The 26,567-nt window shown below is 41.8% G+C and overlaps 1 protein-coding gene across 4 annotated transcripts in view; it reads right to left on the reverse strand.

Annotated features, from left to right (window-relative positions):
- Positions 1-5,402: 5,402 nt before the first annotated feature.
- LOC110502244 (suppressor of fused homolog) overlaps positions 5,403-26,567 on the reverse strand; it is a 41,693-nt gene continuing 20,528 nt past the window's right edge. For 3 of the 4 annotated variants that reach the window (XM_021580130.2, XM_021580129.2, XM_021580128.2), the window contains 12 exons: positions 18,473-18,607; positions 17,870-18,006; positions 15,652-15,794; positions 15,409-15,494; positions 14,061-14,133; positions 13,787-13,943; positions 12,367-12,469; positions 11,744-11,878; positions 11,369-11,507; positions 11,201-11,269; positions 7,694-7,757; positions 5,403-7,509 (listed from right to left, as the gene is read on the reverse strand). In XM_021580130.2, coding sequence (XP_021435805.1) covers positions 7,448-7,509; positions 7,694-7,757; positions 11,201-11,269; positions 11,369-11,507; positions 11,744-11,878; positions 12,367-12,469; positions 13,787-13,943; positions 14,061-14,133; positions 15,409-15,494; positions 15,652-15,794; positions 17,870-18,006; positions 18,473-18,607 — 1,303 coding nt within the window. In that variant the 3' untranslated portion in view covers positions 5,403-7,447. The remainder of the gene's footprint in view (positions 7,510-7,693; positions 7,758-11,200; positions 11,270-11,368; positions 11,508-11,743; positions 11,879-12,366; positions 12,470-13,786; positions 13,944-14,060; positions 14,134-15,408; positions 15,495-15,651; positions 15,795-17,869; positions 18,007-18,472; positions 18,608-26,567) is intronic. The other variant, XM_021580131.2, reaches the window with a different exon arrangement.

Raw genomic sequence — 26,567 nt, forward strand, 5'->3', positions numbered from 1 at the left:
TCTGTCCTCCACTCGTTACCTGTATTAATGGCAACCGTTTGAACTTACAGTGCCTTGCGAAAGTATTCGGCCTCCTTGAACTTTGACCTTTTGCCACATTTCAGGCTTCAAACATAAAGATATAAAACTGTATTTTTTTGTGAAGAATCAACAACAAGTGGGACACAATCATGAAGTGAAACGACATTTATTGGATATTTCAAACTTTTTTAACAAATCAAAAACTGAAAAATTGGGCGTGCAAAATTATTCAGCCCCCTTAAGTTAATACTTTGTAGCGCCACCTTTTGCTGCGATTACAGCTGTAAGTCGCTTGGGGTATGTCTCTATCAGTTTTGCACATCGAGAGACTGACATTTTTTCCCATTCCTCCTTGCAAAACAGCTCGAGCTCAGTGAGGTTGGATGGAGAGCATTTGTGAACAGCAGTTTTCAGTTCTTTCCACAGATTCTCGATTGGATTCAGGTCTGGACTTTGACTTGGCCATTCTAACACCTGGATATGTTTATTTTTTTAACCATTCCATTGTAGATTTTGCTTTATGTTTTGGATCATTGTCTTGTTGGAAGACAAATCTCCGTCCCAGTCTCAGGTCTTTTGCAGACTCCATCAGGTTTTCTTCCAGAATGGTCCTGTATTTGGCTCCATCCATCTTCCCATCAATTTTAATCATCTTCCCTGTCCCTGCTGAAGAAAAGCAGGCCCAAACCATGATGCTGCCACCACCATGTTTGACAGTGGGGATGGTGTGTTCAGCTGTGTTGCTTTTACGCCAAACATAACGTTTTGCATTGTTGCCAAAGTCCAATTTTGGTTTCATCTGACCAGAGCACCTTCTTCCACATGTTTGGTGTGTCTCCCAGGTGGCTTGTGGCAAACTTTAAACGACACTTTTTATGGATATCTTTAAGAAATGGCTTTCTTCTTGCCACTCTTCCATAAAGGCCAGATTTGTGCAATATACGACTGATTGTTGTCCTATGGACAGAGTCTCCCACCTCAGCTGTAGATCTCTGCAGTTCATCCAGAGTGATCATGGGCCTCTTGGCTGCATCTCTGATCAGTCTTCTCCTTGTATGAGCTGAAAGTTTAGAGGGACGGCCAGGTCTTGGTAGATTTGCAGTGGTCTGATACTCCTTCCATTTCAATATTATCGCTTGCACAGTGCTCCTTGGGATGTTTAAAGCTTGGGAAATCTTTTTGTATCCAAATCCGGCTTTAAACTTCTTCACAACAGTATCTCGGACCTGCCTGGTGTGTTCCTTGTTCTTCATGATGCTCTCTGCGCTTTTAACGGACCTCTGAGACTATCACAGTGCAGGTGCATTTATACGGAGACTTGATTACACACAGGTGGATTGTATTTATCATCATTAGTCATTTAGGTCAACATTGGATCATTCAGAGATCCTCACTGAACTTCTGGAGAGAGTTTGCTGCACTGAAAGTAAAGGGGCTGAATAATTTTGCTCGCCCAATTTTTCAGTTTTGATTTGTTAAAAAAAGTTTGAAATATCCAATAAATGTCGTTCCTCTTCATGATTGTGTCCCACTTGTTGTTGATTCTTCACAAAAAATACAGTTTTATATCTTTATGTTTGAAGCCTCAGTTGTGGCAAAAGGTCGCAAAGTTCAAGGGGGCCGAATACTTTTATACTGATACAGTGCCTTGCAAAAGACCTGTCCACAACCTCAAACAGTCACACTCCAAACTCCACTATGGCCAAGACCAAAGAGCTGTCAAACGACACCAGAAACAAAATTGTAGACCTGCACCAGGCTGGGAAGACTGAATCTGCAATACGTAAGCAGCTTGGTTTGAAGAAATCAACTGTGGGAGCAATTATTAGGAAATGGAAGACATACAAGACCACTGATAATCTCCCTCGATCTGGGGCTCCACGCAAGATTCCACCCCGTGGGGTCAAAATGATCACAAGAACGGTGAGCAAAAAGCCCAGAACCATCCCAGGACCAGGACGACTGATCCGTGTAAAGGAAAGAATGAATGGGGCCATGTATCGTGAGATTTTGAGTGGAAACCTCCTTCCATCAGCAAGGGCATTGAAGATGAAACGTGGCTGGGTCTTTCAGCATGACAATGATCCCAAACACACCGCCCGGGCAATGGAGTGGCTTCGTAAGAATTTCAAGGTCCTGGAGTGGCCTAGCCAGTCTCAACTCCATAGAAAATCTTTGGAGGGAGTTGAAAGTCCGTGTTGCCCAGCAACAGCCCCAAAACATCACTGCTCTAGAGGAGATCTGCATGGAGGAATGGGCCAAAACACCAGCAACAGTGGGTGAAAACCTTGTGAAGACTTACAGAAAACGTTTGACCTCAGTCATTGCCAACAAAGGATTGAGATAAACTTTTGTTATTGACCAAACTCTTATTTTCCACCATAATAAGTAATTTGCAAATAAATTCATTAAAAATCCTACAATGTGATTTTATGGATTTTTTTTCTCATTTTGTCTGTCATAGTTGAAGTGTACCTATGATGAAAATTGCAGGCCTCTGATCTTTTTAAGTGGGAGAACTTGCACAATTGGTGGCTGACTAAATACTTTTTTGCCCCACTGTACCTCTTGACATATTCCACATTTTGTTGTTACAGCCTGAATTCAAAATGTATTAAATATAATTTGTCTCACCCATCAACACAATATACCCCATAATAACAAAGTGAAACATGATTTTAGATTTTTTTTTTTTTTATTGAAATTGACAAATATCTCATTTACATAAGCATTCATGCCCCTGAGTCAGTCCATGTTAGAATCACCTTCGGCAGCCGGGTAAATCTAAGAGCTTGTTACACCTGGATTGTACAATATTTGCACAATATTATTTTCTAAATTCTTCAATCTCTGTCAAGTTGGTTGTTGGTCATTGCGACACAACCTTTTTCAAGTCTTGCCATGGATTTAAGGCAATTTAATTTAACTAGGCCACTCAGGAATATTTAATGTTGCCAATGTTAGTTTTTAGGTTACTGTGTTGCTGAAATGTGAATTTGTCTCCCAGTGTCTGTTGGAAAGCAGACTAAACCAGGTTTTCCCATAGGATTTTGCCTGTGCTTAGCTCTATTCCATTTATTTTTATCCTAAAAAAACTCCCTAGTCCTTGCCAATGACAAGTATACCCATAACATAACGCAGCCTCCCGCTGCCTTGAAAGTTTGAAGAGTGGTACTCAGTGATGAGTTGCGTTGGATTTGACCCAAACATAACACTTTACATTCAGGACATAAATGTAATTTTGTTTATATATTTTTTTTGTGTGGCAGTTTTACTTTAGTGCCTTATGCAAACAGGATGCATGTTTTGCAATAGTTTTTATTCTGTACAAGCTTCCTTTTCACTCTGTCATTTAGATTAGTATTATGGAGTAACTACAATGTTGTTGATCCAGCCTCAGTTTTTTCCTATCACAGCCATTAACTGTAACGCAGCTAGAAATACACAGGGGACAATGGGAGACACCTGAAGGGGAGTGGAGACAAGTGAACCAGATCATGGTGTGACACACACCCCCCCCCCCCCCCCCCATCTGGGCAGAGGGTACGCCAACTTCTTCCTCCGCTCAGGGAAGAGCAGGGCCAAGGAATACGCGAAGGGCGAGACACCAGTAGCCGAGTAGGGAAGGGTGTTGCGGGCGTATTCCACCCACACAAGTTCCTGGCTCCAGGTGATGGGGTTGGCGGAGGCAACGAAGAGCCGTCTCCAAGTCCTGATTGGCTCGCTCTGACTGGCCATTAGACTGGGGATGAAAACCAGAGGACAGGCTGGCCGACATCCCAATGAGGGTGCAGAACATCTTTTCCCGGTTCTGGAAGAACTGAGGCCATGTCGACTGGAAGTTTATGGATCCGGAAGATGTGCTGCACCATGAGCTGGGCCGTCTCCTTGGCTGAAGATAACTTGGCAAGGGGAATGAAATGGGCGGCTTTGGAAAACCTATCCACCACCATAAGGATAGTAGTATTGCCATCTGACGGAGGGAGACCAGTGACGAAGTCCAGGAGAACAGGGAGTGGTTGAAGGAGGCCAGCCGGAGCTTGCCGTGGAGTCTTATTCTGTGCACACACAGTGCAGGCGGCGACGAATGCGGAGACATCAGGAACCATGGTGGGCCACTAAAAACATGGATGGTCTCAGGTTCAGACGGTGTAGCAGCGGGGCTATACAGGCGTGAGAGCGCACCAGGTTTCACATTCTTGGACCCAGGGCAGTAGGAGATAATAAAATTGAAACGAGTCAATAACAGGGCCCATCGAGCTGGTCTTGAGTTGAGGCGTTTAGCGGTGCGGAGATATTCCAGGTTCTTATGGTCAGTCCACACTATGAATGGATATTCCGCCCCCTCTAACCAGTGCCTCCACTCCTCCAACGCCATCTTGACCGTGACTAGTTCTCGATTTCCCACGCCATAGTTCCTCTCAGTGGGATTAAGACGATGGGAAAGGAAAGCGTAGGGATGCAGCTTTGGTCCTGGGACAGGACTTCCCCCACTGATGGGACAGGTCTGGGTGGATTAAGATGGGAGCTGTAGTGAATCGATGCTTGAGGTCTGAGAATGCCTGGTCATCTGCTGGAGACCATGTGAATGGGACCTTGGGAGAGGTGAATGCTGAGAGGGGGGAAAGCCAGGGTGCTTCAACCCTGGATGAGGCGACGGTAGAAATTAGCAAGCGATGTTGCAGCTACACTCTGGATGTGGGTTGAGGCCAATCCACCATCGCGCTCACCTTGTCAGAATCTATCTGAATATTTCCTGCAGTGATGACGTATCCTAGGAAGGAGATGGTGGAGCAATGGAACTCACATTACTCTTCTTTATCAAACATTGGTTCTCCAAGAGAAGCTGAAAGACCTGTTGGACTTTTTTGAAGGTTGTACTGATTATAATGAAAACGTCAAACGGTTTCACCGCAGAGAAAGCATTTCTTTAGGTGTCCATGTTCTTCGACTGTTTGCTCGGTGCTTTATTCTAGTCCCATCTCTGCAATTATTTAGGCTGTTCTTTCTTTCGAGCTCTCCTGGTGAGAAAGGAATGAAACACACGCTCAGGATGCAACTCCCAATAAAGCAGCGGCAAAAATGTTATGTGGCAGCGCTTCCAGTCCGATAACGTGACCTGTCTGACACGGGAAGGAGTCGAGGGAAATGGATGGTGACAAAAACAACTCATCCGAGATTCTCATGATTCCAGATGGGGAAAAAAAATCATATCAAAAGTAATCTTTCAGTTTTAGTCTTTGTTCCTAGGTTCACCGCGAATGCATGCATCAGACCTACCTAGACTGAGAAAACTACAAAAGGAAATGAAGTAGCAAAATATTCAATATACCAAAATTAATTCAATATACATACACAATGAATGTACTTACACTAGTATAGACCATCAGACCAAAAACCACCGACGTGAATGTCGATTTCTGTTTAATGCACTTGTGATTACAGAAACAGGCAGTTTAGTGATTCCTTCATTCATCATAAAATAACAATAAACAGTATTATAAAGACCACACACAAAAATAAATCTCAATCGGAATAAAAAAAAGACACTGTAGAATACATGTGAACAGGTATAGAAAAAAGGAGACAGCTCCTGTTCTGGACTAACTAGCTATGGAATGCACTCATGGCATAACAGATATCTGGGATGCTGTATGTGTATAAAGACAGAGGTCCTTGATTGAAACTGATATATATTAAATTACAGGAGCGGTGACGGTGGATACAGTCTATACAATGCATGGAGCCTATACACTTCAAGGCCATGGCAGACTGACTCTGGTTCTGTTTCTACCAGAGCAAAACAATATATTCATGCAACAGTTGACACGCATTGTGACAGTGAAAGAAAGAACAAGTTTCTGTGAAGAAAGTGGTGATAAAAAATGTGGCGTGGACCTAGGCTCTGACAAGTTCTAGTGGCTTCCTAAAAACACAGGGGCACTGACGTCAGTTCTATCAACAAAAATTTGATCCAACTAGGGACAGGAAACACAATGCAGTAAATGTTCATCAGTGAAAATGTGAGACTAACTTTATTTGTGGACACATGGGGAGTTCTCTGAAACGCTTTCCAGCATTTCACTCTGACAGGCCTATAAACTCTTAAACACAATCGTAGTTAACAGTCATTGTAGAGCTCCAGATATATTTCATAAAATTAACAGTAAAACATTATACACAAAATATTACTCTGTAAAATAATCAGGCTCTTGGCACAGGGGGACAAAGATTTGACAGGACACAATAGAATGAGAGGATCATGTGGTTTGATTGTCTGTATCCCAAATTACACCATATGCCAAGGGTCTTCAAACTTTTTTCCCAGGGACCCCCGCCCAGGCAATCCAGCGACCCAGAGACCCCCATCATATGTTAGCAAAAAATGATAATGTGTATAATAAATGGCAAGGAGAGGTAAAATAAAATAATTGATCTGGGAGATATTAATTTGACCTCCCCAATTAACATTGGAATTACCTTAATAGCTAGTAGGCCAACACATTTCTGCAAAAATTGACGTCCACGTCAAGAAAGCTACCAGTAGCCATCGGCACTTTCCCGGTACATGGATATTCACAAAAACATTGGAATAACATTTTTATTTTTTAATTTTTTAAATGAACAGCCCCTGCAGTGCCTGCATGCTGTGGACCCGTTTGAAAACCCCTGCCCTATATACCCCTCATAAGCATCTGGCCAAAATAAACTATATAGGGAAGGCGGCACCATTTCAGATTTGCACAGAGGTCGACACTGAATAGTAGTCTAAATTCCACAACATCTTGTCCGATACAAACCTCATGGGAAACTGGTAGCACCTTTGGCTTGACCATAGATACACTTTATAACACATTAAGCAAATGTCCAGCACTTAAACAACAAATAAACACATAGGCCTTTTAAGAGAACACTTCAAATGGAATGTGGCCCTAGAAAACCAAAAAACAGAATCCTTGAACTAAATGAACTGACCCTGCATTTTTGCCTGTGCTACAAACATATTGAGTCTAGTGGGATGTCACATCCTAACTAGAAATTTTACCCATTCACAAGACATAGCAACTATGTATCATCTAGCAAGGCTATCTGGAGAAACAGGTTTCCGGAACATCTCCAGGCGTTTCTACAAGGTTAGAAAAACACAGTAGAAATTGGTAGCAGATGTGACAAAAAGAGATCAGGTGGAGGTCAGGTGTTTTCACTTTGGGCTAGAAGGCAGACCAGAGCCCATGGAACAGAGCAGGGTTGTGTTCAGTAAAATGGAAGACAACTTACAGGTACTACCTGAACTTCTGTTGGGAAATGCTTTGCAACGATGTGACCTACTGAACATGACCATTTAAAGTCTGAGTGAACAGGTCCAGAGTATTCTGTAGAGAGGAGTGGGTCCAAGTCTCACTGCAGAGGGCTGTCAAACACAGAGTCAGGCAGGACCGAGATCTTCAGTTTCTTTTCTGGCCAGCTGTATTCCTTCGGTAACTTGGTCTGGAAGGAGGAATCAAACAGGAGAAAAACATTTATTGACAGATACAGAACATGGAGTTAAAACATTCTGGAAACTTTGCCAGGTTTTTCTATTCCCTGTTTTTTCTGGGAATCTTCCAAACAGGATTTCTGAAAAATCTAGGATTTTTGGGGGAATTTTGCAAATGTAATATTACAGGATTACCTATCTTCTTGAAAGGCCAAGGATCTGTTGGTAACCTCCCCATTCTGCCCCTGGAAACCTTCCTCTGAGGAAAGATCTGAATCACATACTGTGCATGCGTTTCTTTACCTCTTTATGCCCACATTTTTGGTCACCCTCCCTTTACATTTGTAACTGTCAATCGTGAATGATAATTCTTCAAGTTTTACGGGTGAAATGACCATGCAGCATCTGCATACCAACCATTTGATCTGAATCAGTTTCATGGGAATATGCACTTAAATCTTCTCAAGTTAGTTGGTATCATAAGTATGTCACCGATCTAAAACGAAATATTCCATAATGTCCAAGTGAAAAGAAAATTAGTTGTGGAATTAGTATTCATCCCATTTGTTTAGGCAAGCCTAAATTAGTTCAGGAGTAGATGTGGCTTAAAAAAAAATCATAAGACTTGCTGTGTGAAAAAATAGGGGTTGACATGATTTTTGAATTATGAATTCCATATGTAACATTCGGTAAGTATTCAGACCACTTATTCTAAAATGAATTGGAGTCCAGCGGTGGTAAATTCAATTGATGGGACAAGATTTGTAAAGGCACACACCTGTCTATACAAGATCCCACAGTTGACAGTGTATGTCAGAGCAAAAACCAAGCCATGAGGTCGAAGGAATTGTCTGTAGAGCTCCGAGACAGGATTGTGTCCAGGCACAGATCTGGGGAAGGGTACAAAAACATTTCTGCAGCATTGAAGGTCCAAGAACACAGTGGCCTCCATCATTCTTATATGCAGGAAGTTTGGAACCACCAAGACTCTTCCAAGAACTGGCCGCCCGGCCAAACTGCGCAATCGGGGGAGAGGGACCTTGGTCAGTGAGGTGACAAAGAATCCGATGGTCACTGACAGAGCTCTAGAGTTCCTCTGTGGAGATGGGCGAACCTTCCAGAAGGACAACAATCTCTGCAGCAATCCACCAATCTGGCCTTTATGGTAGAGTGGCTAGATGGAAGCCACTCCTCAGTAATAAGCACATTACAGCACGCTTGGAGTTAGCCAAAAGGCACCTAAAGGACTCCCAAACCATGGAGAAACAAGATTCTCGGGTCTGATGAAACCAAGATTGAACTATTTGGCCTGAATGCCAAGTGTCACATCTGGAGGAAACCTGGCACCATCCCTATGGTGAAGCATGATGGTGGCAGCATCATGCAGTGGGGATGTTTTTCAGTGGCAGGAACTGGGAGACTAGTCAGGATGGAGGGAAAGATGAACGGAGCAAAGTACAGAGAGCTCCTTGATGAAAACCTAATCCAGAGAGCTCAGGACCTCAGATTGGGCGAAGGTTCACCTTTCAGTAAGACAATGACCCTAAGTACACAGCCAAGACTATGCAGGAGTGGCTTCGGGACAAGTCTCTGAATGTCCTTGAGTGGCCCAGCCAGAGTCCAGACTTGCACCCGATTAACATCTATGGAGCTACATGAAAAGAGCTGTTCAGCGACGTTCCCCATCCAATCTGACAGAGCTGGACAGGATCTTCAGAGAATGGGAGAAACTCCCCAAATACAGGTGTGACAAGCTTGTAGCATCATACCCAAGAAGACTTGAGGCTGTAATCACTGCCAAAAGGTGCTTCAACAAAACTGATTAAAGGGTCTGAATACTTAGGTAGATGTTATTTTTTAAATATAAAAAAACACTGTAAAAACCTGTTTTTGCTTTGTCATGAGGTAGTGTGTGTTGAAGGAAAAAAAACAATTTAAAACATTTTAGAATAAGGCTGTAACGTAAAGAAATGTGGAAAGTCAAGGGGTCTGAATACTTTCTGAATGCACTGTATGTAAGGTCCCTCAGTCAAGTATTGAATTTCAAGCACATATTCAACTACAAAGATCAGGGAGCTTTTCGAAAGCCTCAAAGAAGGGCAGTGATTGGTAGATGGGTAACAGGGATTGGTAGATGGGGCGGCAGGTAGCCTAGTGGTTAGCGCGTAGGACTAGTAACCGAAATGTTGCAAGATCGAATCCCCGAGCTGACAAGGTAAAAAAATATATCTTTCTGCCCCTGAACAAGGCACTTAACCCACTGTTCCTAGGCCATCATTGAAAATAAGAATTTGTTCTTAACTGACTTGCCTGGTGAAATAAAAATAAGATAAAGACATTGAATATCTCTTTAAGCATGGTCAAGTTAACAATTATGCTGAGGATGATGCATTTAACCACCCAGGCACATCAAAGATAGTTCAGAATGACTGAGCTGCAGGACAGGAAGGAAACTGTTCTGGGATGTGAGGCATTTGAACACCATAGCTGCGATGGGAGCTAACGGATGGACCAACAACATTTTTGTGACTCAACCATTAATAAATTAAATGAAAGAGTGAAAATAATTCAAATATAAAGAATACAAATATTCCAAAACATGTATCCTGAAGAATTTTGAAAATACTGCACAATGCACATATGCAAAGCTCTTACCCAAGAAGACTCACAGCTGTAATTGCTGTGTTTAATTAACACGTATTGACTCAAGGGGGTGAATCTAAATAAAGGTACACTATATGTACAAAAGTATGTGGACACCCCTTCAAATTAGTGGATTCGACCATTTCAGCCACACCAGTTGCTGACCGGTGTATCAAAATTAATTTAAAAAAATCAAGCACCCAGCCATGCAATCTCCATTGTCAAACATTGGCAGAAGAATGGCCTTACTGAAGAGCTCAGTGACTTACATCAGGTGGAAAGCCTTCCCAGAAGATTGAAGGCTGTTACAGCAGGAGAGGGACCAACTCCATATTAATGCCCATGATTTTGGAATGATATGTTCGACGAGCACATGTCCACATACTTTGTCATATAGTGAATATTTGTTTTTTTCATGAATCTTTAAGAAATTGATGTATTTTTCATCCACTTTGACACAGTACTTTGTGTAGATCGTTACCAAAAAAAATGACTTAAATACATTTTAATCCTATCAACACTGTTGAAACTATACTGAAACAAAATATAAATTAAAAATGTAAAGTATTGTTCCATGTGCTGAAATAAAAGAATGCAGAATTTTTCCATACATTCCTCCTTCAATCCAATCCATCTACTTGATAGGTGGCATATCAAGAAACGGATTAAACAGCAATAGAATTACACAGGTGCACCTTTTGCGGGCCACAAAAGTGTGCAGTTGGGCCACAAAAGTGTGCAGTTGGGCCATAAAAGTGTGCAGTTGGGCCACAAAAGTGTGCAGTTGGGCCACAAAAGTGTGCAGTTGGGCCACAAAAGTGTGCAGTTGGGTCTTTATTACATGAGCACCATTCTCCATCCATCACTGAAATTCACCAGAGTAGCCTGTTCTTTGGGTAGCCAATTGAGCAGAGCAGAGATTGCGTAAAGTAGAGAATCCCACATGCGCAGGAGCTTCGAACTATTAGCTGTCGGGAAGAAAGTTCCAGAGAACTCAGATCCACAGCCACATTCTTTATATTACCCCTGTAAAGAACAGTAAAAGGTGTTTCCAATCACCTCCTCTCGAGTGTTGAGCTCCGATAGATCTCCAAGCATCTGTTCAACAAACTCCTCAGTCAGCAATATCTGAGGAGATATGGTAACATAAGAACATGCAGTAAGCACATGCAGCAAGTACGCACTTGAAACAGTTTGTGTGTGTACCAGGAGCCAGGGCGTGTGTACCTGTAGCCAAGGTCCATGTGCGGCATACGGGTGTTCCTCAGTAGCAAAGGCCCCCTCTACTCCGGTGGATACGAAGGTGATGGCTGTGTCTCCATTTATACTCTTATAGGTGAAGTGTCTACCATGGAGCAAACGACCCCTAAGCACAGAATACGACCAGTACAACAATCATTAAACATCACTGAACACATACTTTATGGAAAATGTCTGCTGGGTTGGAGAACCTGCTTCTTCTTACCATCCGTCTCTCTCAGCTCCCCATCTATCCCTCTTTCACATACAAACGGCTCTGTCAGATGACCCTAGTCTTGTTTGATTTAATGTATGTATGTGGGAAGACCCATAATCATCCCCAACTCTAGTGTGTGTGCGCACCTGAGACAGAGGGGCAGCAGTGTTCCTGACTCCTGGTTGAATTTCAGATGAACACTTTCCAGTTGTCTGGTACGAACTAGCTCGTGAGGAACGATGGCCGCTGAACTCTCACTCTCCAGACTGTCCTTACGACTCCTAGAGAAAGAGAGGGATTCAAATGACAACTTAGGTACAGGGGAAACATCAAGTCCGGTGGTGGCCTGTATCTCCCTATAAAGTGTGTGAAAGAGTTTGCTATGGCTTGTAACAACCTTGCCCCTCATCTTTCTCTTACCTGTGATACAGCTGGCTCTGGAAATGGCCCATTGTCTATGGAGAAACCAGGGGAAGAATTGTACCACATACAATATCATACACCTATCATGTGTTCAATGTCCCAGTACTACTTTGTACTCAGTGGGATCTCATGGCTCTGTCTCTGGATGGGTTAAAGGGAGGGGTATGGGTGTATATGGCGAGTCTACTCTAGAGAACACTAAAAATAAGGGAGTGAAAGCTGTTGGTGTGACATCACTGCTTGAGAGGAAAGAAAACAAGAGTGCGTGTCTCAATGCTGACTCAGAATAAAAGTTTGGAGTGGGAAAGTGAGTAAAGAAAGCTTAACTGTGTGTGCATGTACTCACTGAGGCCTGTCATGTCCTTGTCTCTGTGAGTTGATAGGGGGTAGTGCTGCTTTAGTGTTGAACTCCAATCCTTTTCTCAGGGCTTCTCTGATCTGCACTGTATCTGCAGGGGACAAACCATTGGGTTAGTTTTGGGACATACAATAACATTAGGACACAAAACCACTCAGGACTTCACTTACCCTAATCTTGGTAGTGTTCAATAAGGCACAATGAAATATATATTTTTTGCAACAGAAAACAAATAGGAGTGGTTCAAAAAAGTCCAGGTAGTACAGCCCTATTTCAATCTGTTTTCTTACATTTGGTGGCTATTGAACAGAATGCATGTCAGATCTATGAGAGCCCATTAGAAGTGTCTTGTGCCTTCAGAAAGTAGTCATACCCCTTGACTTATTTCATTTTGTTGTGTTCCAGCCTGATTTCAAAATTTATTTTACATATTTTTTCCTTAGACCCAGAAAGACTAAGAGATTTGAAAATCTGGATGGAAAAATATGAGAAAATTCTTATTTTTCAAATTCTTCACGGTCTGTCAAGTTGGTTGTTGATCATTGCTAAAAAGCCATTTAAGTCTTGCCATAGATTTTCAGGCCGATTTAAGTTCAAAACTGTAACTAAGCCACTTACGAACATTCAATATCGTCTTGGTAAGCAACTCCAGTGTGTATAAGCCCTTGTGTTTCAGTGTATATAAGCCCTTGTGTTTCAGGTTATTGTCCTGCTAAAAGGAGAACTTGTCTCCCAGGGTCAGAAAGCAGACAACCAGCTTTTCCTTTAGGATTTTGCCTGTGCTTAGCTCCATTCAGTTTCTTTTTTTATCCTGAAAAACTCCCCAGGCCTTAACGATTACAAGCATAGCCATAACATGATGCAGCAAACACTATGCTTGAAAATATGGAGAGTGGTACTCCGTAATGTGCTGTATTGGATTTGCCCCAAACATTAGGAGTGTTACCAATTGATTTTATTCTTCAATAACACAAAATCAAAAGCAAATCAGAAAAATAGGTTTATTTGAGGACAAATCAAGATGTTATGTTGGGAGGTAGATGTCCAGTCTCCCCTGTCTTTACAAATAATTGTATGTGTGGGATACAGAGATGAGGTAGTCATTCAAAATTATTGAACACAGAGTGAGTCCATGTAACTTATTATGTGACTTGTTAAGCAAAGTGTTACTCCTAAACTTATTTAGGCTTGGCATAACAAAGGGGTTGAATGCTTATTGACTCAAGAAATTTCAGGGTTTAATTCATTTGTAAAAATGTCTAAACATAATTCCACTGACATTTTGGTTTATGTGACAATCTCAATTCAATCCATTTTAAATTCAGGCTGTAACAACAAAATGTGGAAAAAGTCAAAGGGTGTGAATACTTTCTGAAGGCACTGTAGGTTAGGTGTGTGTGTGTGTCACCTTTTTCCGACAGTCTTCGTGGCTGAGATCCTATACAGATTGAGCGGCTGTCCTCTTCATCCTCGGGCGGTCGGCTGAGGTCATCCCACACACACTTGGCGCTCACGCCGCTCAGGTTGGAGCCCTCTGTCTCTATACCCTGGTCCACACGCTCCGGCTTAGGATGAGCACACACACGCAAACATTAACACTAGCAAAGACCCACACATTGTGTGGACTGAACCAGTAGGTGGAGCTGTTTGAATGAAAACAGTATAATTAATCAAAGCCTTACTTGTAAATGAGGGTCGATGTCAAAGATGGTCTCTCCTCTCCTCATGTCAGTTATCAACCAGGGCCCTCCAGCACTAAACACATAGAGCACGGAGGGGAAAAGTTCATCGTTAACATGGACTTGGTCACACTGGGATAAAGTTCATGTGAAATAAGACGAGTAGAACGCAGTGGTGAAAAAAGTACCTAATTTTCATACTTGAGTAAAAGTAAAGATACCTTAAAAGAAAATGACAAGTACAAGTCACCCAGTAAAATAAGTGAAAGCACTTGATTTTAAATATACTTAAGTATCTAAAATAAAAGTTATTTTTGCTCCTTTGCAACCCAGTATCTCAACTTGTACACTCATCTTCTGCACATCCATCACTCCAGTGTTTAATTTTCTATATTGTAATTATTTCACCACTATGGCCTATTTATTGCCTTACCTCCGTTATCCTACCTCATTTGCACACACTGTATATAGACTATGTTTGTTTGTTCCATGTGTAACTCTGTGTCGCACTGCTTTGCTTTATCTTGGCCAGGTCAGTTGTAAATGAGAAATTGTTCTCAACTAGCCTACCTGGTTAAATAAAGGTGAAATAAAAATATATATAAATACACACACACAGTTGAAGTCGGAAGTTTACATACACTTAGGTTGGCGCCATTAAAACTCGTTTTTCAACCACTCCACAAATTTCTTGTTAAACAAACTATAGTTTAAGCAAGTCGTTTAGGACATCTACTTTGTGCATGACACAAGTAATTTTTCCAACAATTGTTTACAGACAGATTATTTTCCTTATAATTCACTGTATCAATTCCAGTGGGTCAGACGTTTACATACACTAAGTTAACTGTGCCTTTAAACAGCTTGGAAAATTCCAGAAAATGATGTCATGGCTTTAGAAGCTTCCAATAGGCTAATTGACATCATTTGAGTCAATTTGAGGTGTACTTGTGGATGTATTTCAAATGTCTACCTTCAAACTCAGTGCCTCTTTGCTTGACATCATGGGAAAATCAAAAGAAATCAGCCAAGACCTCAGAAATAAAATTGTAGACCTCCACAAGTCTGGTTCATCCTTGGGAGCAATTTCCAAACGCCTGAAGGTACCACGTTCATCTGTACAAACAATAGTACGCAAGTATAAACACCATGGGACCACACAGCCGTCATATCACTCAGGAAGGAGACGCGTTCTGTCTCCTAGAGACATACCAAGCATCGGCTGGAGTGGTGTAAAGCTTGCACCATGTTAATGCCCATGATTTTGGCATGAGATGTTAGACAAGCAGGTGTCCACATACTTTTGTTCATGTAGTACATCTCACATTTCAAACATGGACCTCAAACTCACACATGGACCCCTCGGAGCAGCTCCAGCATTCCTTGGCCGTTCCACTGCTGGGCCGCCTGCAACTCTTCTGTACACACACCCACAATCTATATAGAGAGGAGAGGGAGTTACACACAAAAAAAAAGTGGAGTAAGAAAGATGGTTACAGAACACGCACAGAGGAGACAGACATAATGTTATTATAGACTCAAAAGGAAGGAGTTGAGAAGGTAGGCTGGAGAGCCTGGGGCAAGATTAGCTCACCTGCAGGAAGTTGACCAGGCCGAAGGGGGTGTGGACCGGAGTCATCTGGGGGTCTTCAGTGAGCAGCATGTGTTGGATACGAGACTCACTGTTGTCCAGGGGACTGTGCCACGATATGTGGTCTCCACTGCAAAACGTGTTTTCTACAGGACAGAGAAGAGACATGGAGGTTAGACTACTCAGTGACATACTGGAAAATAGTAGGGCCGGGATAATACCAGTACTGCAATACTTGTTTGTTTTGTTCCCTTGCCATGATACTAAGTGCATTTAACTTCATTAGGAAAAAAATATTGCGATACGGATATCGTCCCAGCCCAAGAAAATACATACATTTTCTCAGCACTAGTCTAACAGCAAATGAGAAAGTCAAGGCGAATGAGAAAGGAAGTGTGTGTGTATGTGAGAGAAATTGATAAGGGAGAGAGAAATTGAAGCGAAAGAGCCCATGAGGGGGAGACTGCAATTAAGCGATCCAGAGGAATCCATCTGCTTGGAAGGCAACAGGGACCTAGTCCAGCTATACTTGAAAAGAGAGGGGGGAGGAAAAGGACTGTTGTTATGCTTCCCTTCGATGTCTGAAGATTGTTGTATTGCAAAAAACGGTCTGAAAGGTCTGCTGGCTCCCCACAGGCAAAATTGATTGGATGTTACAAAACGCACATATTTTACATTGTAATTTCAGAAAATGTCCATAATATATCTGTCACTAAAAGTGGAATGATAGTGTTTCACAGTATTACACTAGTGTTGTGACTGAAGATCTTACAATTAAAATATCACAGCCAAATCGGTTTTATTTGATTGTCACACTCTCTCAATATATCAGCTATGTGAATCGATTTTGCAGCTTATCATATGGCATACATAGCCAATGCAGCCATAGGCCTACAGTATAATGGCATTACTGGTCTTATGGGCATCGGTCATCTGAAGGAAAATAGCTAAACTCATTGTTTACATGTTGAGCTATATGTTCTCAATTTAAAACAGACATACATTTTCATTCAAATCCAACCCTTTTAATTTAGGTACAGTATGAAAATAAGGAGATGACAATTAGGCTACACGAGATAAGTATTACAGGTAACATTTTATGAAGTTCATTTTATTTAATTCATTTTAGCAATGTTGCTTGCAAAATGATTGCAGTTGTTCCCATAGAAAGAGCAACCATGTACCGTCTTTGTATCACTGACCCTGGATAAGCTAGAGACTGGGCTAACACGCTAACCTTTTAGGTCACTAATATGTTGTTTTTATAACAATTTTGTTGGCTTTATAATCAGAGAAATTGAACTAGCTAGTAGCTAGCTAGTTATAGACTCTAGCTAGTTTTTTTCCCCCCCAACTCCGATTTACTCAAGGCATACAACGCAGCATAGGCATAACCTATAGGCCTTGTGTTTTAATTTCTATATTTTTTTATGTATTCATTCGGGTTCACAGTGTATCATTACGGCCCTAGCAGATGGGGGTAGAATAACCTAGAGAGAATGGGCTCCCCCTCCCTCTGTTTCCCTGACCGGCTTTTAAACACTCCCACACTCCCCTCCTCAATGTAATCTGTAAACACGGCTAGATGATTTAAAGGACTTAGCAAAGTGGCGCACACACACCAGGAAACGTCTGTGAGAAAGGGAGAAACGTTTTCACAGCTGTAAAGGATACTGTTCCTCAGCTAAGACAACTTTTGACACTTCTCCCATCAGAGAAACGGAAATTAGACTTTTCTGGGCTCTGGGGACACTAAAGAACCGCACAGAGCTGGCTAGGTCTTTAAAAACACAGGTGTCATACATTACATAACATACATACTCTTCTAGTCCACATTTACTTCCATTCAGCCCTTATTCTAAACAGGCAAGCTGAATGAGAACACATTATTTTACAGGCTACATGAGAAAGTTGCAGCAGAGAAGCGAAGGGTTGAAATAGCCAATGGGAAGCTGGGGATGATTGGGCTGAGTTCCACTAAGTGCTCTCCTTAGCAAAAACATCACTGACGTAGGGTAACATGAAGTTAAATACTGACATGCTCCAAAATGTCCATGCAGACGCAGGGGAGCACTCTGTGCGGTGAAGTAACAAAGCGGCTGGGAATGCATAATGTCCGAGTGTCTGCCTTGTAAATGTTAAGACAAACAAGTCCCTTTCTCCTCACCTTACTCTGCCTACCATATCCGCCACACTAGACACACAGAGCCTGGGTCCTTACCTGATTGGAAGACATAGCGGGCCAGGCCCTGCATGAGTTCAGCCGGCCAAGTAGGAGGGGCTGTTTCTCCCACCTCTCTCTTCAGCCTGAACGTTAGCTCAAAGCCAAAGCCACTGGGGCCTTCCTGGCCTGTAAACCTGACAATACACATACAGAATTCCCACACTTAATTCAAGCAGCATCAGGTTTGTGTGTGTGTGTGTGTGTTAATTAGCCAAACCCTGGGCCCTCCTAATTTGAGAGCAAGTCAACACCATAAACCCAGATTATCCTTTCCTTTAGTTACTTACACTGCAAAATTATGGCAAACATGCATTAAGAATGGCAGCTGTTTGAAGGGGAGAAAACGGGGAGATTGCTGGGAATTGTGGGGGAGCCGAGCTAGCAAGTCTACTCAAGAACAATACAAAACAAGGGGGTGAAAACTGTTGATGTGAAATAACCTTCAGAGGAACAAGAAAAACAAGTGTGGAAGCATCTCAATGCTGATTCTGCAGAATGACACAAAGGAGTGAAAGTGAACAGCTGCACACACCATGTGTCAGTGTGTTAGTAACCTGCGCAACTTGGTCCGCCAGAGCTCTAACCTGAAGTACTACTTACTCATGTACTCTGTTGTCTCCATACAGGTCACTGAGTCCGAAGCTGATGTAGTGCCAGTGTTCCTGTACGTCTTGTGCTACACAGCCCATGTTACGGTACATACTGATGTAGTCCAATGGATCAGGACCTCCCAACCTGTAGATACACACTACTGTTAAAAAAAGTGCAACACCTGCCAAATGCCGGTAGATTTTGGAATTGGTGGGTAAGATGTCTATTTCACCAGCCACGTTGGCGGGTGGTCAGGTCACAATGCGAGCAACATGTGAATAAAAAAGTATGATCACATTTTGTTAAATAAATGCAGCAATACCTGTTTTCAAAGTATTTATACCCTTTTGTTGCATAGCTGGTAAATTAAATCGCACAAAATCAAAGAACTACGAATCCTAAATAGACTATGGGGGCTGTGCACATGTAATGAGAGCAGAGTGAAAGATTCATTTTTAGAAGCGCTGCGCACAGGCATAAAAGTTGGTCTAATTTACTTGAAACAAACGTCTACTGAAGTCAGTTTGTCCTTGTGTTTCTTGGCTATTTACATTGTTTTGTTAACAAGTTAGGTTGTTTTTCTGTTTGAGTTAACTGCTAGGGAAGACAAGACATCTCACAGGCACAAACATGACTCCAGTCGCTCTACCAAAGTAACGTCCCCGCCCATAAAAGGGACAGGTGAATTTGTCTCATCTGTGATATTTTTGGTTAAAAGACTCAGGTCACAAAAAAATGAAATTAAACAATATATCACATTATCTTCTTAGTAGTAATACATTTGTTTTAGAAACATTACAAAGCATGCGCATCCGTTGGTGTAATTTTATCAGCCTCAAAATATTTTAGCTGGTTAAACAATCGAGTAGCTGGTAGATTTTTAAAATCATAACCCAAAATAAGGTGTTTTACACGGTTTTGTTTACAAACTCTGTAGGCTTTAGCTTTAAAATAATATGCTTAGCTATACCTATCATGTTGGTCTCACGGACTATCAATCCTTGAGGGAGTTCGATTAACCTGCGCCGCAGTGTACCGGGCTAGGCACGTGATGTGAAAGGGCAAAAGCCGCAAGAGAGGGGCGCCTATTCACACACAATTTGACTTAAATACAAATTTTGTTGTGTTATAGCCTGAATTCAAAATGTATTCAATATTTGTTTTACATCTCACCCATCTACACACAATACCCCATAATAACATCAAAACATGTTCTTAGAAAAAAAATTATTCATAAAATGAAATTCATAAATCTACTATTTATTCACCCCGCTTTGCAATGCCACTCCAAATTGAGTCCACCTGTGACCAATTCAATTGTTTAGAAAAACACAGGTCTATATAAAAAAAGTTCCACAGTTGACAGTGTGTATCAAAACAGAAACTATACCATGAAGTTCAAGGAAGAGTCTGTAGATCTCTGAGATAGAATTGTGAAGAAGCATATATACCTGGGGAAGGGTATAAAACAAGATTATTGAATGTTTCCAAGAGCAGTGTCCTCCATCATTGGTAAAAGGAATAAAATATAGAACTACCCAGACTCTGCCTGGAGCTGGACGTCCAACCAAACTGAGCAACCGGGCAAGAAGGACATTGGTCAGGCCAATAACCCTTGTCAGAACTAGAGTTCCTTGGCTGATATGGGAGAGCCTGCCAGAAGGTCTCTACAGCACTTCACCAATCTATGCTTTATGGGAGAGTGGCCAGACAGAAGCCACTCCTGAAAAGAAAAAAAGAAAAAACACATGACAGCACACCTGGAGTTTGCAAAAAGGCATGGGAAAAGACTTGTGGGAAAGAGCATCTTCTACTGGAGACATTTCAAAAATACTGGTAGACTTGGGGATTTGGGTCAGGGACAGTGCTATTCACAAACACTATCATCAGATGCCTGTATTACACCGAACGTGCAAGCCTGGGAAAATGAACAGGGACAATACTGTAAAGTAGGGCTAATAATGCTTAAATAAATAAACTGCTGGTATTTACTGTAGGCTGCACATTTTTACATTGTATTACATTTCTAGCAAGACTATCAAAGCGATCGACTCACTAATGGATGAAGATGCGCTCAGCAAAGCCCATCAAAATTGCTACAGAAAAAAGAAGCTCAAGCAAGCCAAGTCCCAAGCATCCCCGCAAACTCCATGTCACGGGTGCACCTCAGCCACGCTCAAGGTCCTAAACGATATCATAACCGCCATCGATAAGACAGGACTGCGCAGCCGTCTTCATCATCCTGGCCAAGGCTTTCAACTCTGTCAATCACCGCATTCTTATCGACAGACTCAACAGCCTTGGTTTCCCAAATGACGGCCTCACCTGGTTCACCAACTACTTCTCAGATAGAGTTCAGTGTGCCTAGTTAAATAAAGGTTAAAAAAAATAAAAAATACCAGTGGAAGTACAAACTTTTTTTTATATACATCATATATATATACATATATACATACATTTTTTTTATATATATCAGAGGACCTTTATTAGCATGTTTCAACCACTCCTATATAAATGGTAGATTATCAGACACGCAACAAGAAGGTCTGATATCATTATTACTGAAACAGGACTCGTGGTATATATAAAGATCCAGTCCACAAAAAAAAATTGGAGGCCTCTTACACTTCAGTGTTGATGCAAAAATCCTAGCTAAATGCTTGGAACATAGAATTGAAAAAGTATTTTCAGATATTATTCATCCTAATAAGACAGGTTTTTTTACATGGACAATACATTAGAGATAATATAAGACAAGTACTGGAAACAATAGAATACTATGAAATATCGGGGACACCAGGCCTGGTTTTCATAGCTGATTTTGAAAAGGCTTTTAATAAAGTACAACTGGAGTTTATATATAAATACCTAGAATATTTACATTTTGGGGAATCTCTAATAAAATGGGTTAAAGTTATGTATAGTAACCCTAGGTGTAAAATAGTAAATAGTGTATACATAACAGAAAGTTTTAAACTGTCCAGAGTAAAACAAGGTATTTTTGGCCTTCCTCTGACATCAGGTGCTGTAGGTGTCCTGGAGGGCAGGTCCCCCGGTGATGCGTTGTGCAGACCTCACTACCCTCAGGAGAGCCTTGCGGTTGTGGGCGGAGCAGTTGCCGTACCAGGCGGTGATACAGCCCGACAGGACGCACTCGATTGTGCATCTGGAAAAGTTTGAGTGTTTTTGGTGACAAGCCAAATTTCTTCAGCCTCCTGAGGTTGAAGAGGCGCTGTTGCACCTTCTTCACCACGCTGTCTGCGGGTGGACCATTTCAGTTTGTCCGTGATGTGTACGCCGAGGAATTTAAATTTCCACCTCCTTCACTACTGTCCCGTCGATGTGGATAGGGGGGTGCTCCTTCCGCTGTTTCCTGAAGTCCACGATAATCTCCTTTGTTTTGTTGACGTTATTTTCATGACACCACACGCCGAGGGCCCTCAACCCCTCCCTGTAGGCCGTATTTGTTGGTAAACAAAGCCTACCACTGTAGTGTCGTCTGCAAACTTGATGATTGAGTTGGAGACGTGCATGGCCATGCAGTCGTGGGTGAACAGGGAGTACAGGACAGGGCTGAGAACACACCCTTGTGGGACCCCAGGGTAGAGGATCAGTGGGGTGGAAATGTTTCCTATCCTCACCACCTGGGAGCGGCCTTTCAGAAAGTCCAGGACCCAGTTGCACAGGGCGGGGTCGAGACCCAGAGCTTAATGACGAGTTTGGAGGGTACTATATGGTGTTAAATGCTGAGCTGTAATCGATCAACAGAATTCATACATGGGCATTAATCTTGTCCAGATGGGTTAGGGCAGTGTGCAGTGTGATTGCTTCATCTGTGGACCTATTGGGGTGGTAAGCAAATTGGAGTGGGTCTATGGTGTCAGGTAGGGTGGAGGTGATATGATCCTTGACTAGTCTCTCAAAGCACTTCATGACAGAATTGAGTGCTATGGAGCAACAGCCGTTTAGCTCAGTAAGCTTAGCTTTCTTGGGAACAGGAACAATGGTGGCCCTCTTGAAGCATGTGGGAACAGCAGACTGGGATAGGGATTGATTGAATATGTCCGTAAACACACCAGCCAGCTGGTCTGCGCTATGAGAACATGGCTTGGGACGCCGTCTGGGCCAGCAGCCTTGCGAGGGTTAACACGTTTAAATGTTGTACTCACGTTGGCCGCGGTGAAGGAGAGCCCGCAGGTTTTGGTAGCGGGCCATGTCAGTGGCACTGAATTGTCCTTTGAGCCCGCAGGTGAAGGAGAGCCCGCAGGTTTTGGTAGCGGGCCATGTCCTGGCACTGTATTTGTCTGGGAGCCAGACATTGTTGTCCGTGACGGGGATGGATTTATTTTTGTAATCCGTGATTGACTGTAGACCCTAGCACATACAGTTGAAGTTGGAAGTTTACATACACTAAGTTGACTGTGCCTTTAAACAGCTTGGAAAATGACAGAAAATGATTTCATGGCTTTTAATAGGCTAATTGACATAATTTGAGTCAATTGGAGGTGTGCCTGTGGATGTATTTCAAGGCCTACCTTCCAACTCAGTGCTTCCTTGCTTGATATCATGGGAAAATAAAAATCAGGAAAAAAATAAGTCCTCAGGAAAAAAATATTGTAGACCTCCACCAGTCTGGTTCATCCTTGGGAGCAATGTCCAAAAGCCTGAAGGCACCACGTTCATCTGTACAAACAATAGTACGCAAGTAAAAACACCACCACGCAGCCGTTATACCGCTCAGGAAGGAGACGTGTTCTGTCTCCTAAAGATGAACGTACTTTGGTGTGAAATGTGCAAATCAATCCCAGAACAGCAAAGGACCTTGTGAAGATGCTGGAGGAAACAGGTACAAAAGTATATATATCCACAGGAAAACGAGTCCTATATCGACATAACCTGAAAGCCCGCTCAGCAAGGAAGAAGCCAAAAAGCCAGACTACGGTTTGCAACTGCACATGGGGACAAAGACCGTACTTTTTGGAGAAATGTCCTCTGGTGTGATAAAACAAAAAAAGAGCAGTTTGGCCATAATGACCATCGTTATGTTTGGAGGGAAAAGGGGGAGGCTTGCAAGCTGACAAACACCATCCCAACCGTGTGTTGTGGAGGTGCTTTGCTGCAGGAGGGACTGGTGCACTTCACAAAATAGATGGCATCATGAGGGTGGAAAATGTTGTTGATATGTTGAAGCAACATCAGTCAGGAAGTTAAAGCTTGGTCGCAAATGGACCTTCCAAATGGACAATGACCCCAAGCATACTTCCAAAGTTGTGGCAGAATGGCTTAAGGAAAACAAAGTCAAGGTATTGGTGTGGCCATCACAAAGCCCTGACCTCAATCCTATAGAAAATGTGTGGGAAGCTTGTGGAAGGCTAAACGAAACATTTTACCCAAGTTAAACCATTTAAAGGCAATGCTACCAAATATTGAGTGCATGTAAACTTCTGACCCACTGGGAATGTGATGAAATAAACACTACTATTGTTCTGACATTTCATATTCTTAAAATAAAAGTGGTGATCCTAACTGAACTAATACAGGGAATTTTTACTAGGACTAAGTGTCAGGAATTGTGAAAAACTGAATTTAAATGTATTTGGCTATGGTGCATGTAAACTTCCAACTGCATGTCTCGTGTCTGAGCCGTTGAATTGCGACTCCACTTTTTCACTATACTGACGCTTAGCTTGTTTGATTTCCTTGCGGAGGAAATAGCTACACTGTTTGTATTCGGTCATGCTTCTGGTAGCCTTGCCATGATTAAAAGCAGTGGTACGCACCTTTCAGTTTTGCGTAACATATCCCAAGTGAGCCATGTTTCCGTGAAACTGAGAATGTTACAATCTGATGTCTCTCTGGAAGGTAACCCTTTCATCTACCTTGTTGTCAAGAGACTGTACATTTGCGAGTAGTATACTCGGGAGCGGTGAGCCCGTCTACGGAGCCTGACCAGAATCCCTCCACGGCCTCAGAGGTTTTAGATACTTTTGCTAACCTCTCTGGATTAAAACCAAATTGTGGTAAATGTACTAGATTACGTATTGGATCACAAAAAAAAAAAATCCAATTTTACATTACCGTGTAGTTTACCGATAAATTGGTCTGACGGGGATGTGGACATACTCGGTATACAAATCCCAAAATAAATACATTCTCACGCCAATACATTTTTAGAGAAAGTTAGCAAAAATAGATAAGATCTTGCTACCATGGAAAAGAAAATACCTGTCTATTTGTGGAAAAATCACCCTGATTAACTCTTTAGTCATATCACAGTTTGCTTATGGTTTTGCCTGCACCTAGTGACCTGCTTTTCAAATTATATGAACAATTTTTTTACTTGGAATGGCAAGCCAGATAATTAAAAGGGCCTATTTATCTAACGAATACGAATGTGGAGGGCGGAATGATTAAATATTAAAGCATTAGACATCTCAATAAAGGCATCAGTCATACAAAAGTTATCCTTAAATCCAAACTGGTTCTCTAGTAAATTTGTAGGAATGTCTCATCCCATGTTCAAGAATTACATTTTTTCCTTCATTCAGATTACAACTGCTCCCTTTCAGTTGTTTGAAAAGTAAATAAAGAAATAAATAAACTCCAAAAGATCATTATTTTTTTAAATAAGCCGTAGAAAGTTGGTTGCAATTTCAGTTTAATCCACCTGAAAAAGACAGAACAAATAGTGGTTAAACTAAAATAAACTATTTGATACCTAAGCATTTTAAAGAAATGCTTAAAAAATTTATAATTTTATTGAATGATATCATAAATAGGACTGGTGGAATTGTCACGTCACACATGCAGCTAACACCAGACATATGGAAATGTCTGCTCTACCCAAAATTACAACCAACTAATTGCAGCATTACCAAAAAAATGGAAGATGCAAGTGGAAGGGGAAAAAAAGTAAGGAACTTGTCTGTCGGCCCTGCATTAACTTCTTGGTGACAGGGGGCAGTATAGTCACGTCCGGATGAAATGCATGCCCAAATTCAACTGCCTGCTACTCATCCTCAGAAGATAAGATATGCATATTATTAGTAGATTTGGATAGAAAACACTCTGAAGTAGAGGTTGACCGATGAATCGGAATGGCCGATTAATTAGGGCTGATTTCAAGTTTCCATAACAATCGGAAATCGGTATTTTTGGGCAACAATTTTGCCGTTTTTTAAAAAAAATTTACACCTTTATTTACTCTTTATTTAACTAGGCAAGTCAGTTAAAAACACATTCTTATTTTCAATGACGGCCTAGGAACGAGACAGAACGACAGATTTTTACCTTGTCAGCTCGGGGGATCCAAACTTGCAACCTTACAGTTAACTAGACCAACGCTCTAACACCACCTGCCTCACGAGGAGCATGCCTGTTATGCGAATGCAGTAAGCCAAGGTGAGTTGCTAGCTAGCATTAAACTTATCTTGTAAAAAACAATCAACGACTGTCGTTGCACCAATGTGTACTTAACCATAAACATCAATGCCTTTCTTAAAATCAATACACAAGTATATATTTTTAAACCTGCATATTTAGCTAAAATAAATCCAGGTTAGCAGGCAATCTTAACCAGGTGAAATTGTGTCACTTCTCTGGCGTTCATTGCACGCAGAGTCAGGGTATATGCAACAGTTTGGGCCGCCTGGCTCATTGCGAACTAATTTGCCAGAATTTTACGTAATTATGACATAACATTGAAGGTTGTGCAATGTAACAGCAATATTTAGACTTAGGGATGCCATCCGTTAGATAAAATACGGAATGGTTCCATATTTCACTAAAAGAATAAACATTTTGTTTTCGAAATTATAGTTTCCGGATTCGACCATATTAATGACCTAAGGCTCGTATTTCTGTGTTTCAATATGTTATAATTAAGTCTATGATTTCATAGAGCAGTCTGACTGAGCGATGGTAGGCACTAGCAGGCTCGTAAGCATTCATTCAAACAGCACTTTCGTGCGTTTTGCCAGCAGCTCTTATGTTTATGACTTCAAGCCTATCAACTCCCAAGATTAGGCTGGTGTATCCGATGTGAAATGGCTAGCTAGTTAGCGGGGTGAGTGCTAATAGCGTTTCAAACGTCACTTGCTCTGCA

The sequence above is a fragment of the Oncorhynchus mykiss genome, chromosome 23, assembly GCF_013265735.2.
Source record: "Oncorhynchus mykiss isolate Arlee chromosome 23, USDA_OmykA_1.1, whole genome shotgun sequence".
NCBI classification, from domain to species: Eukaryota; Metazoa; Chordata; class Actinopteri; order Salmoniformes; family Salmonidae; genus Oncorhynchus; species Oncorhynchus mykiss.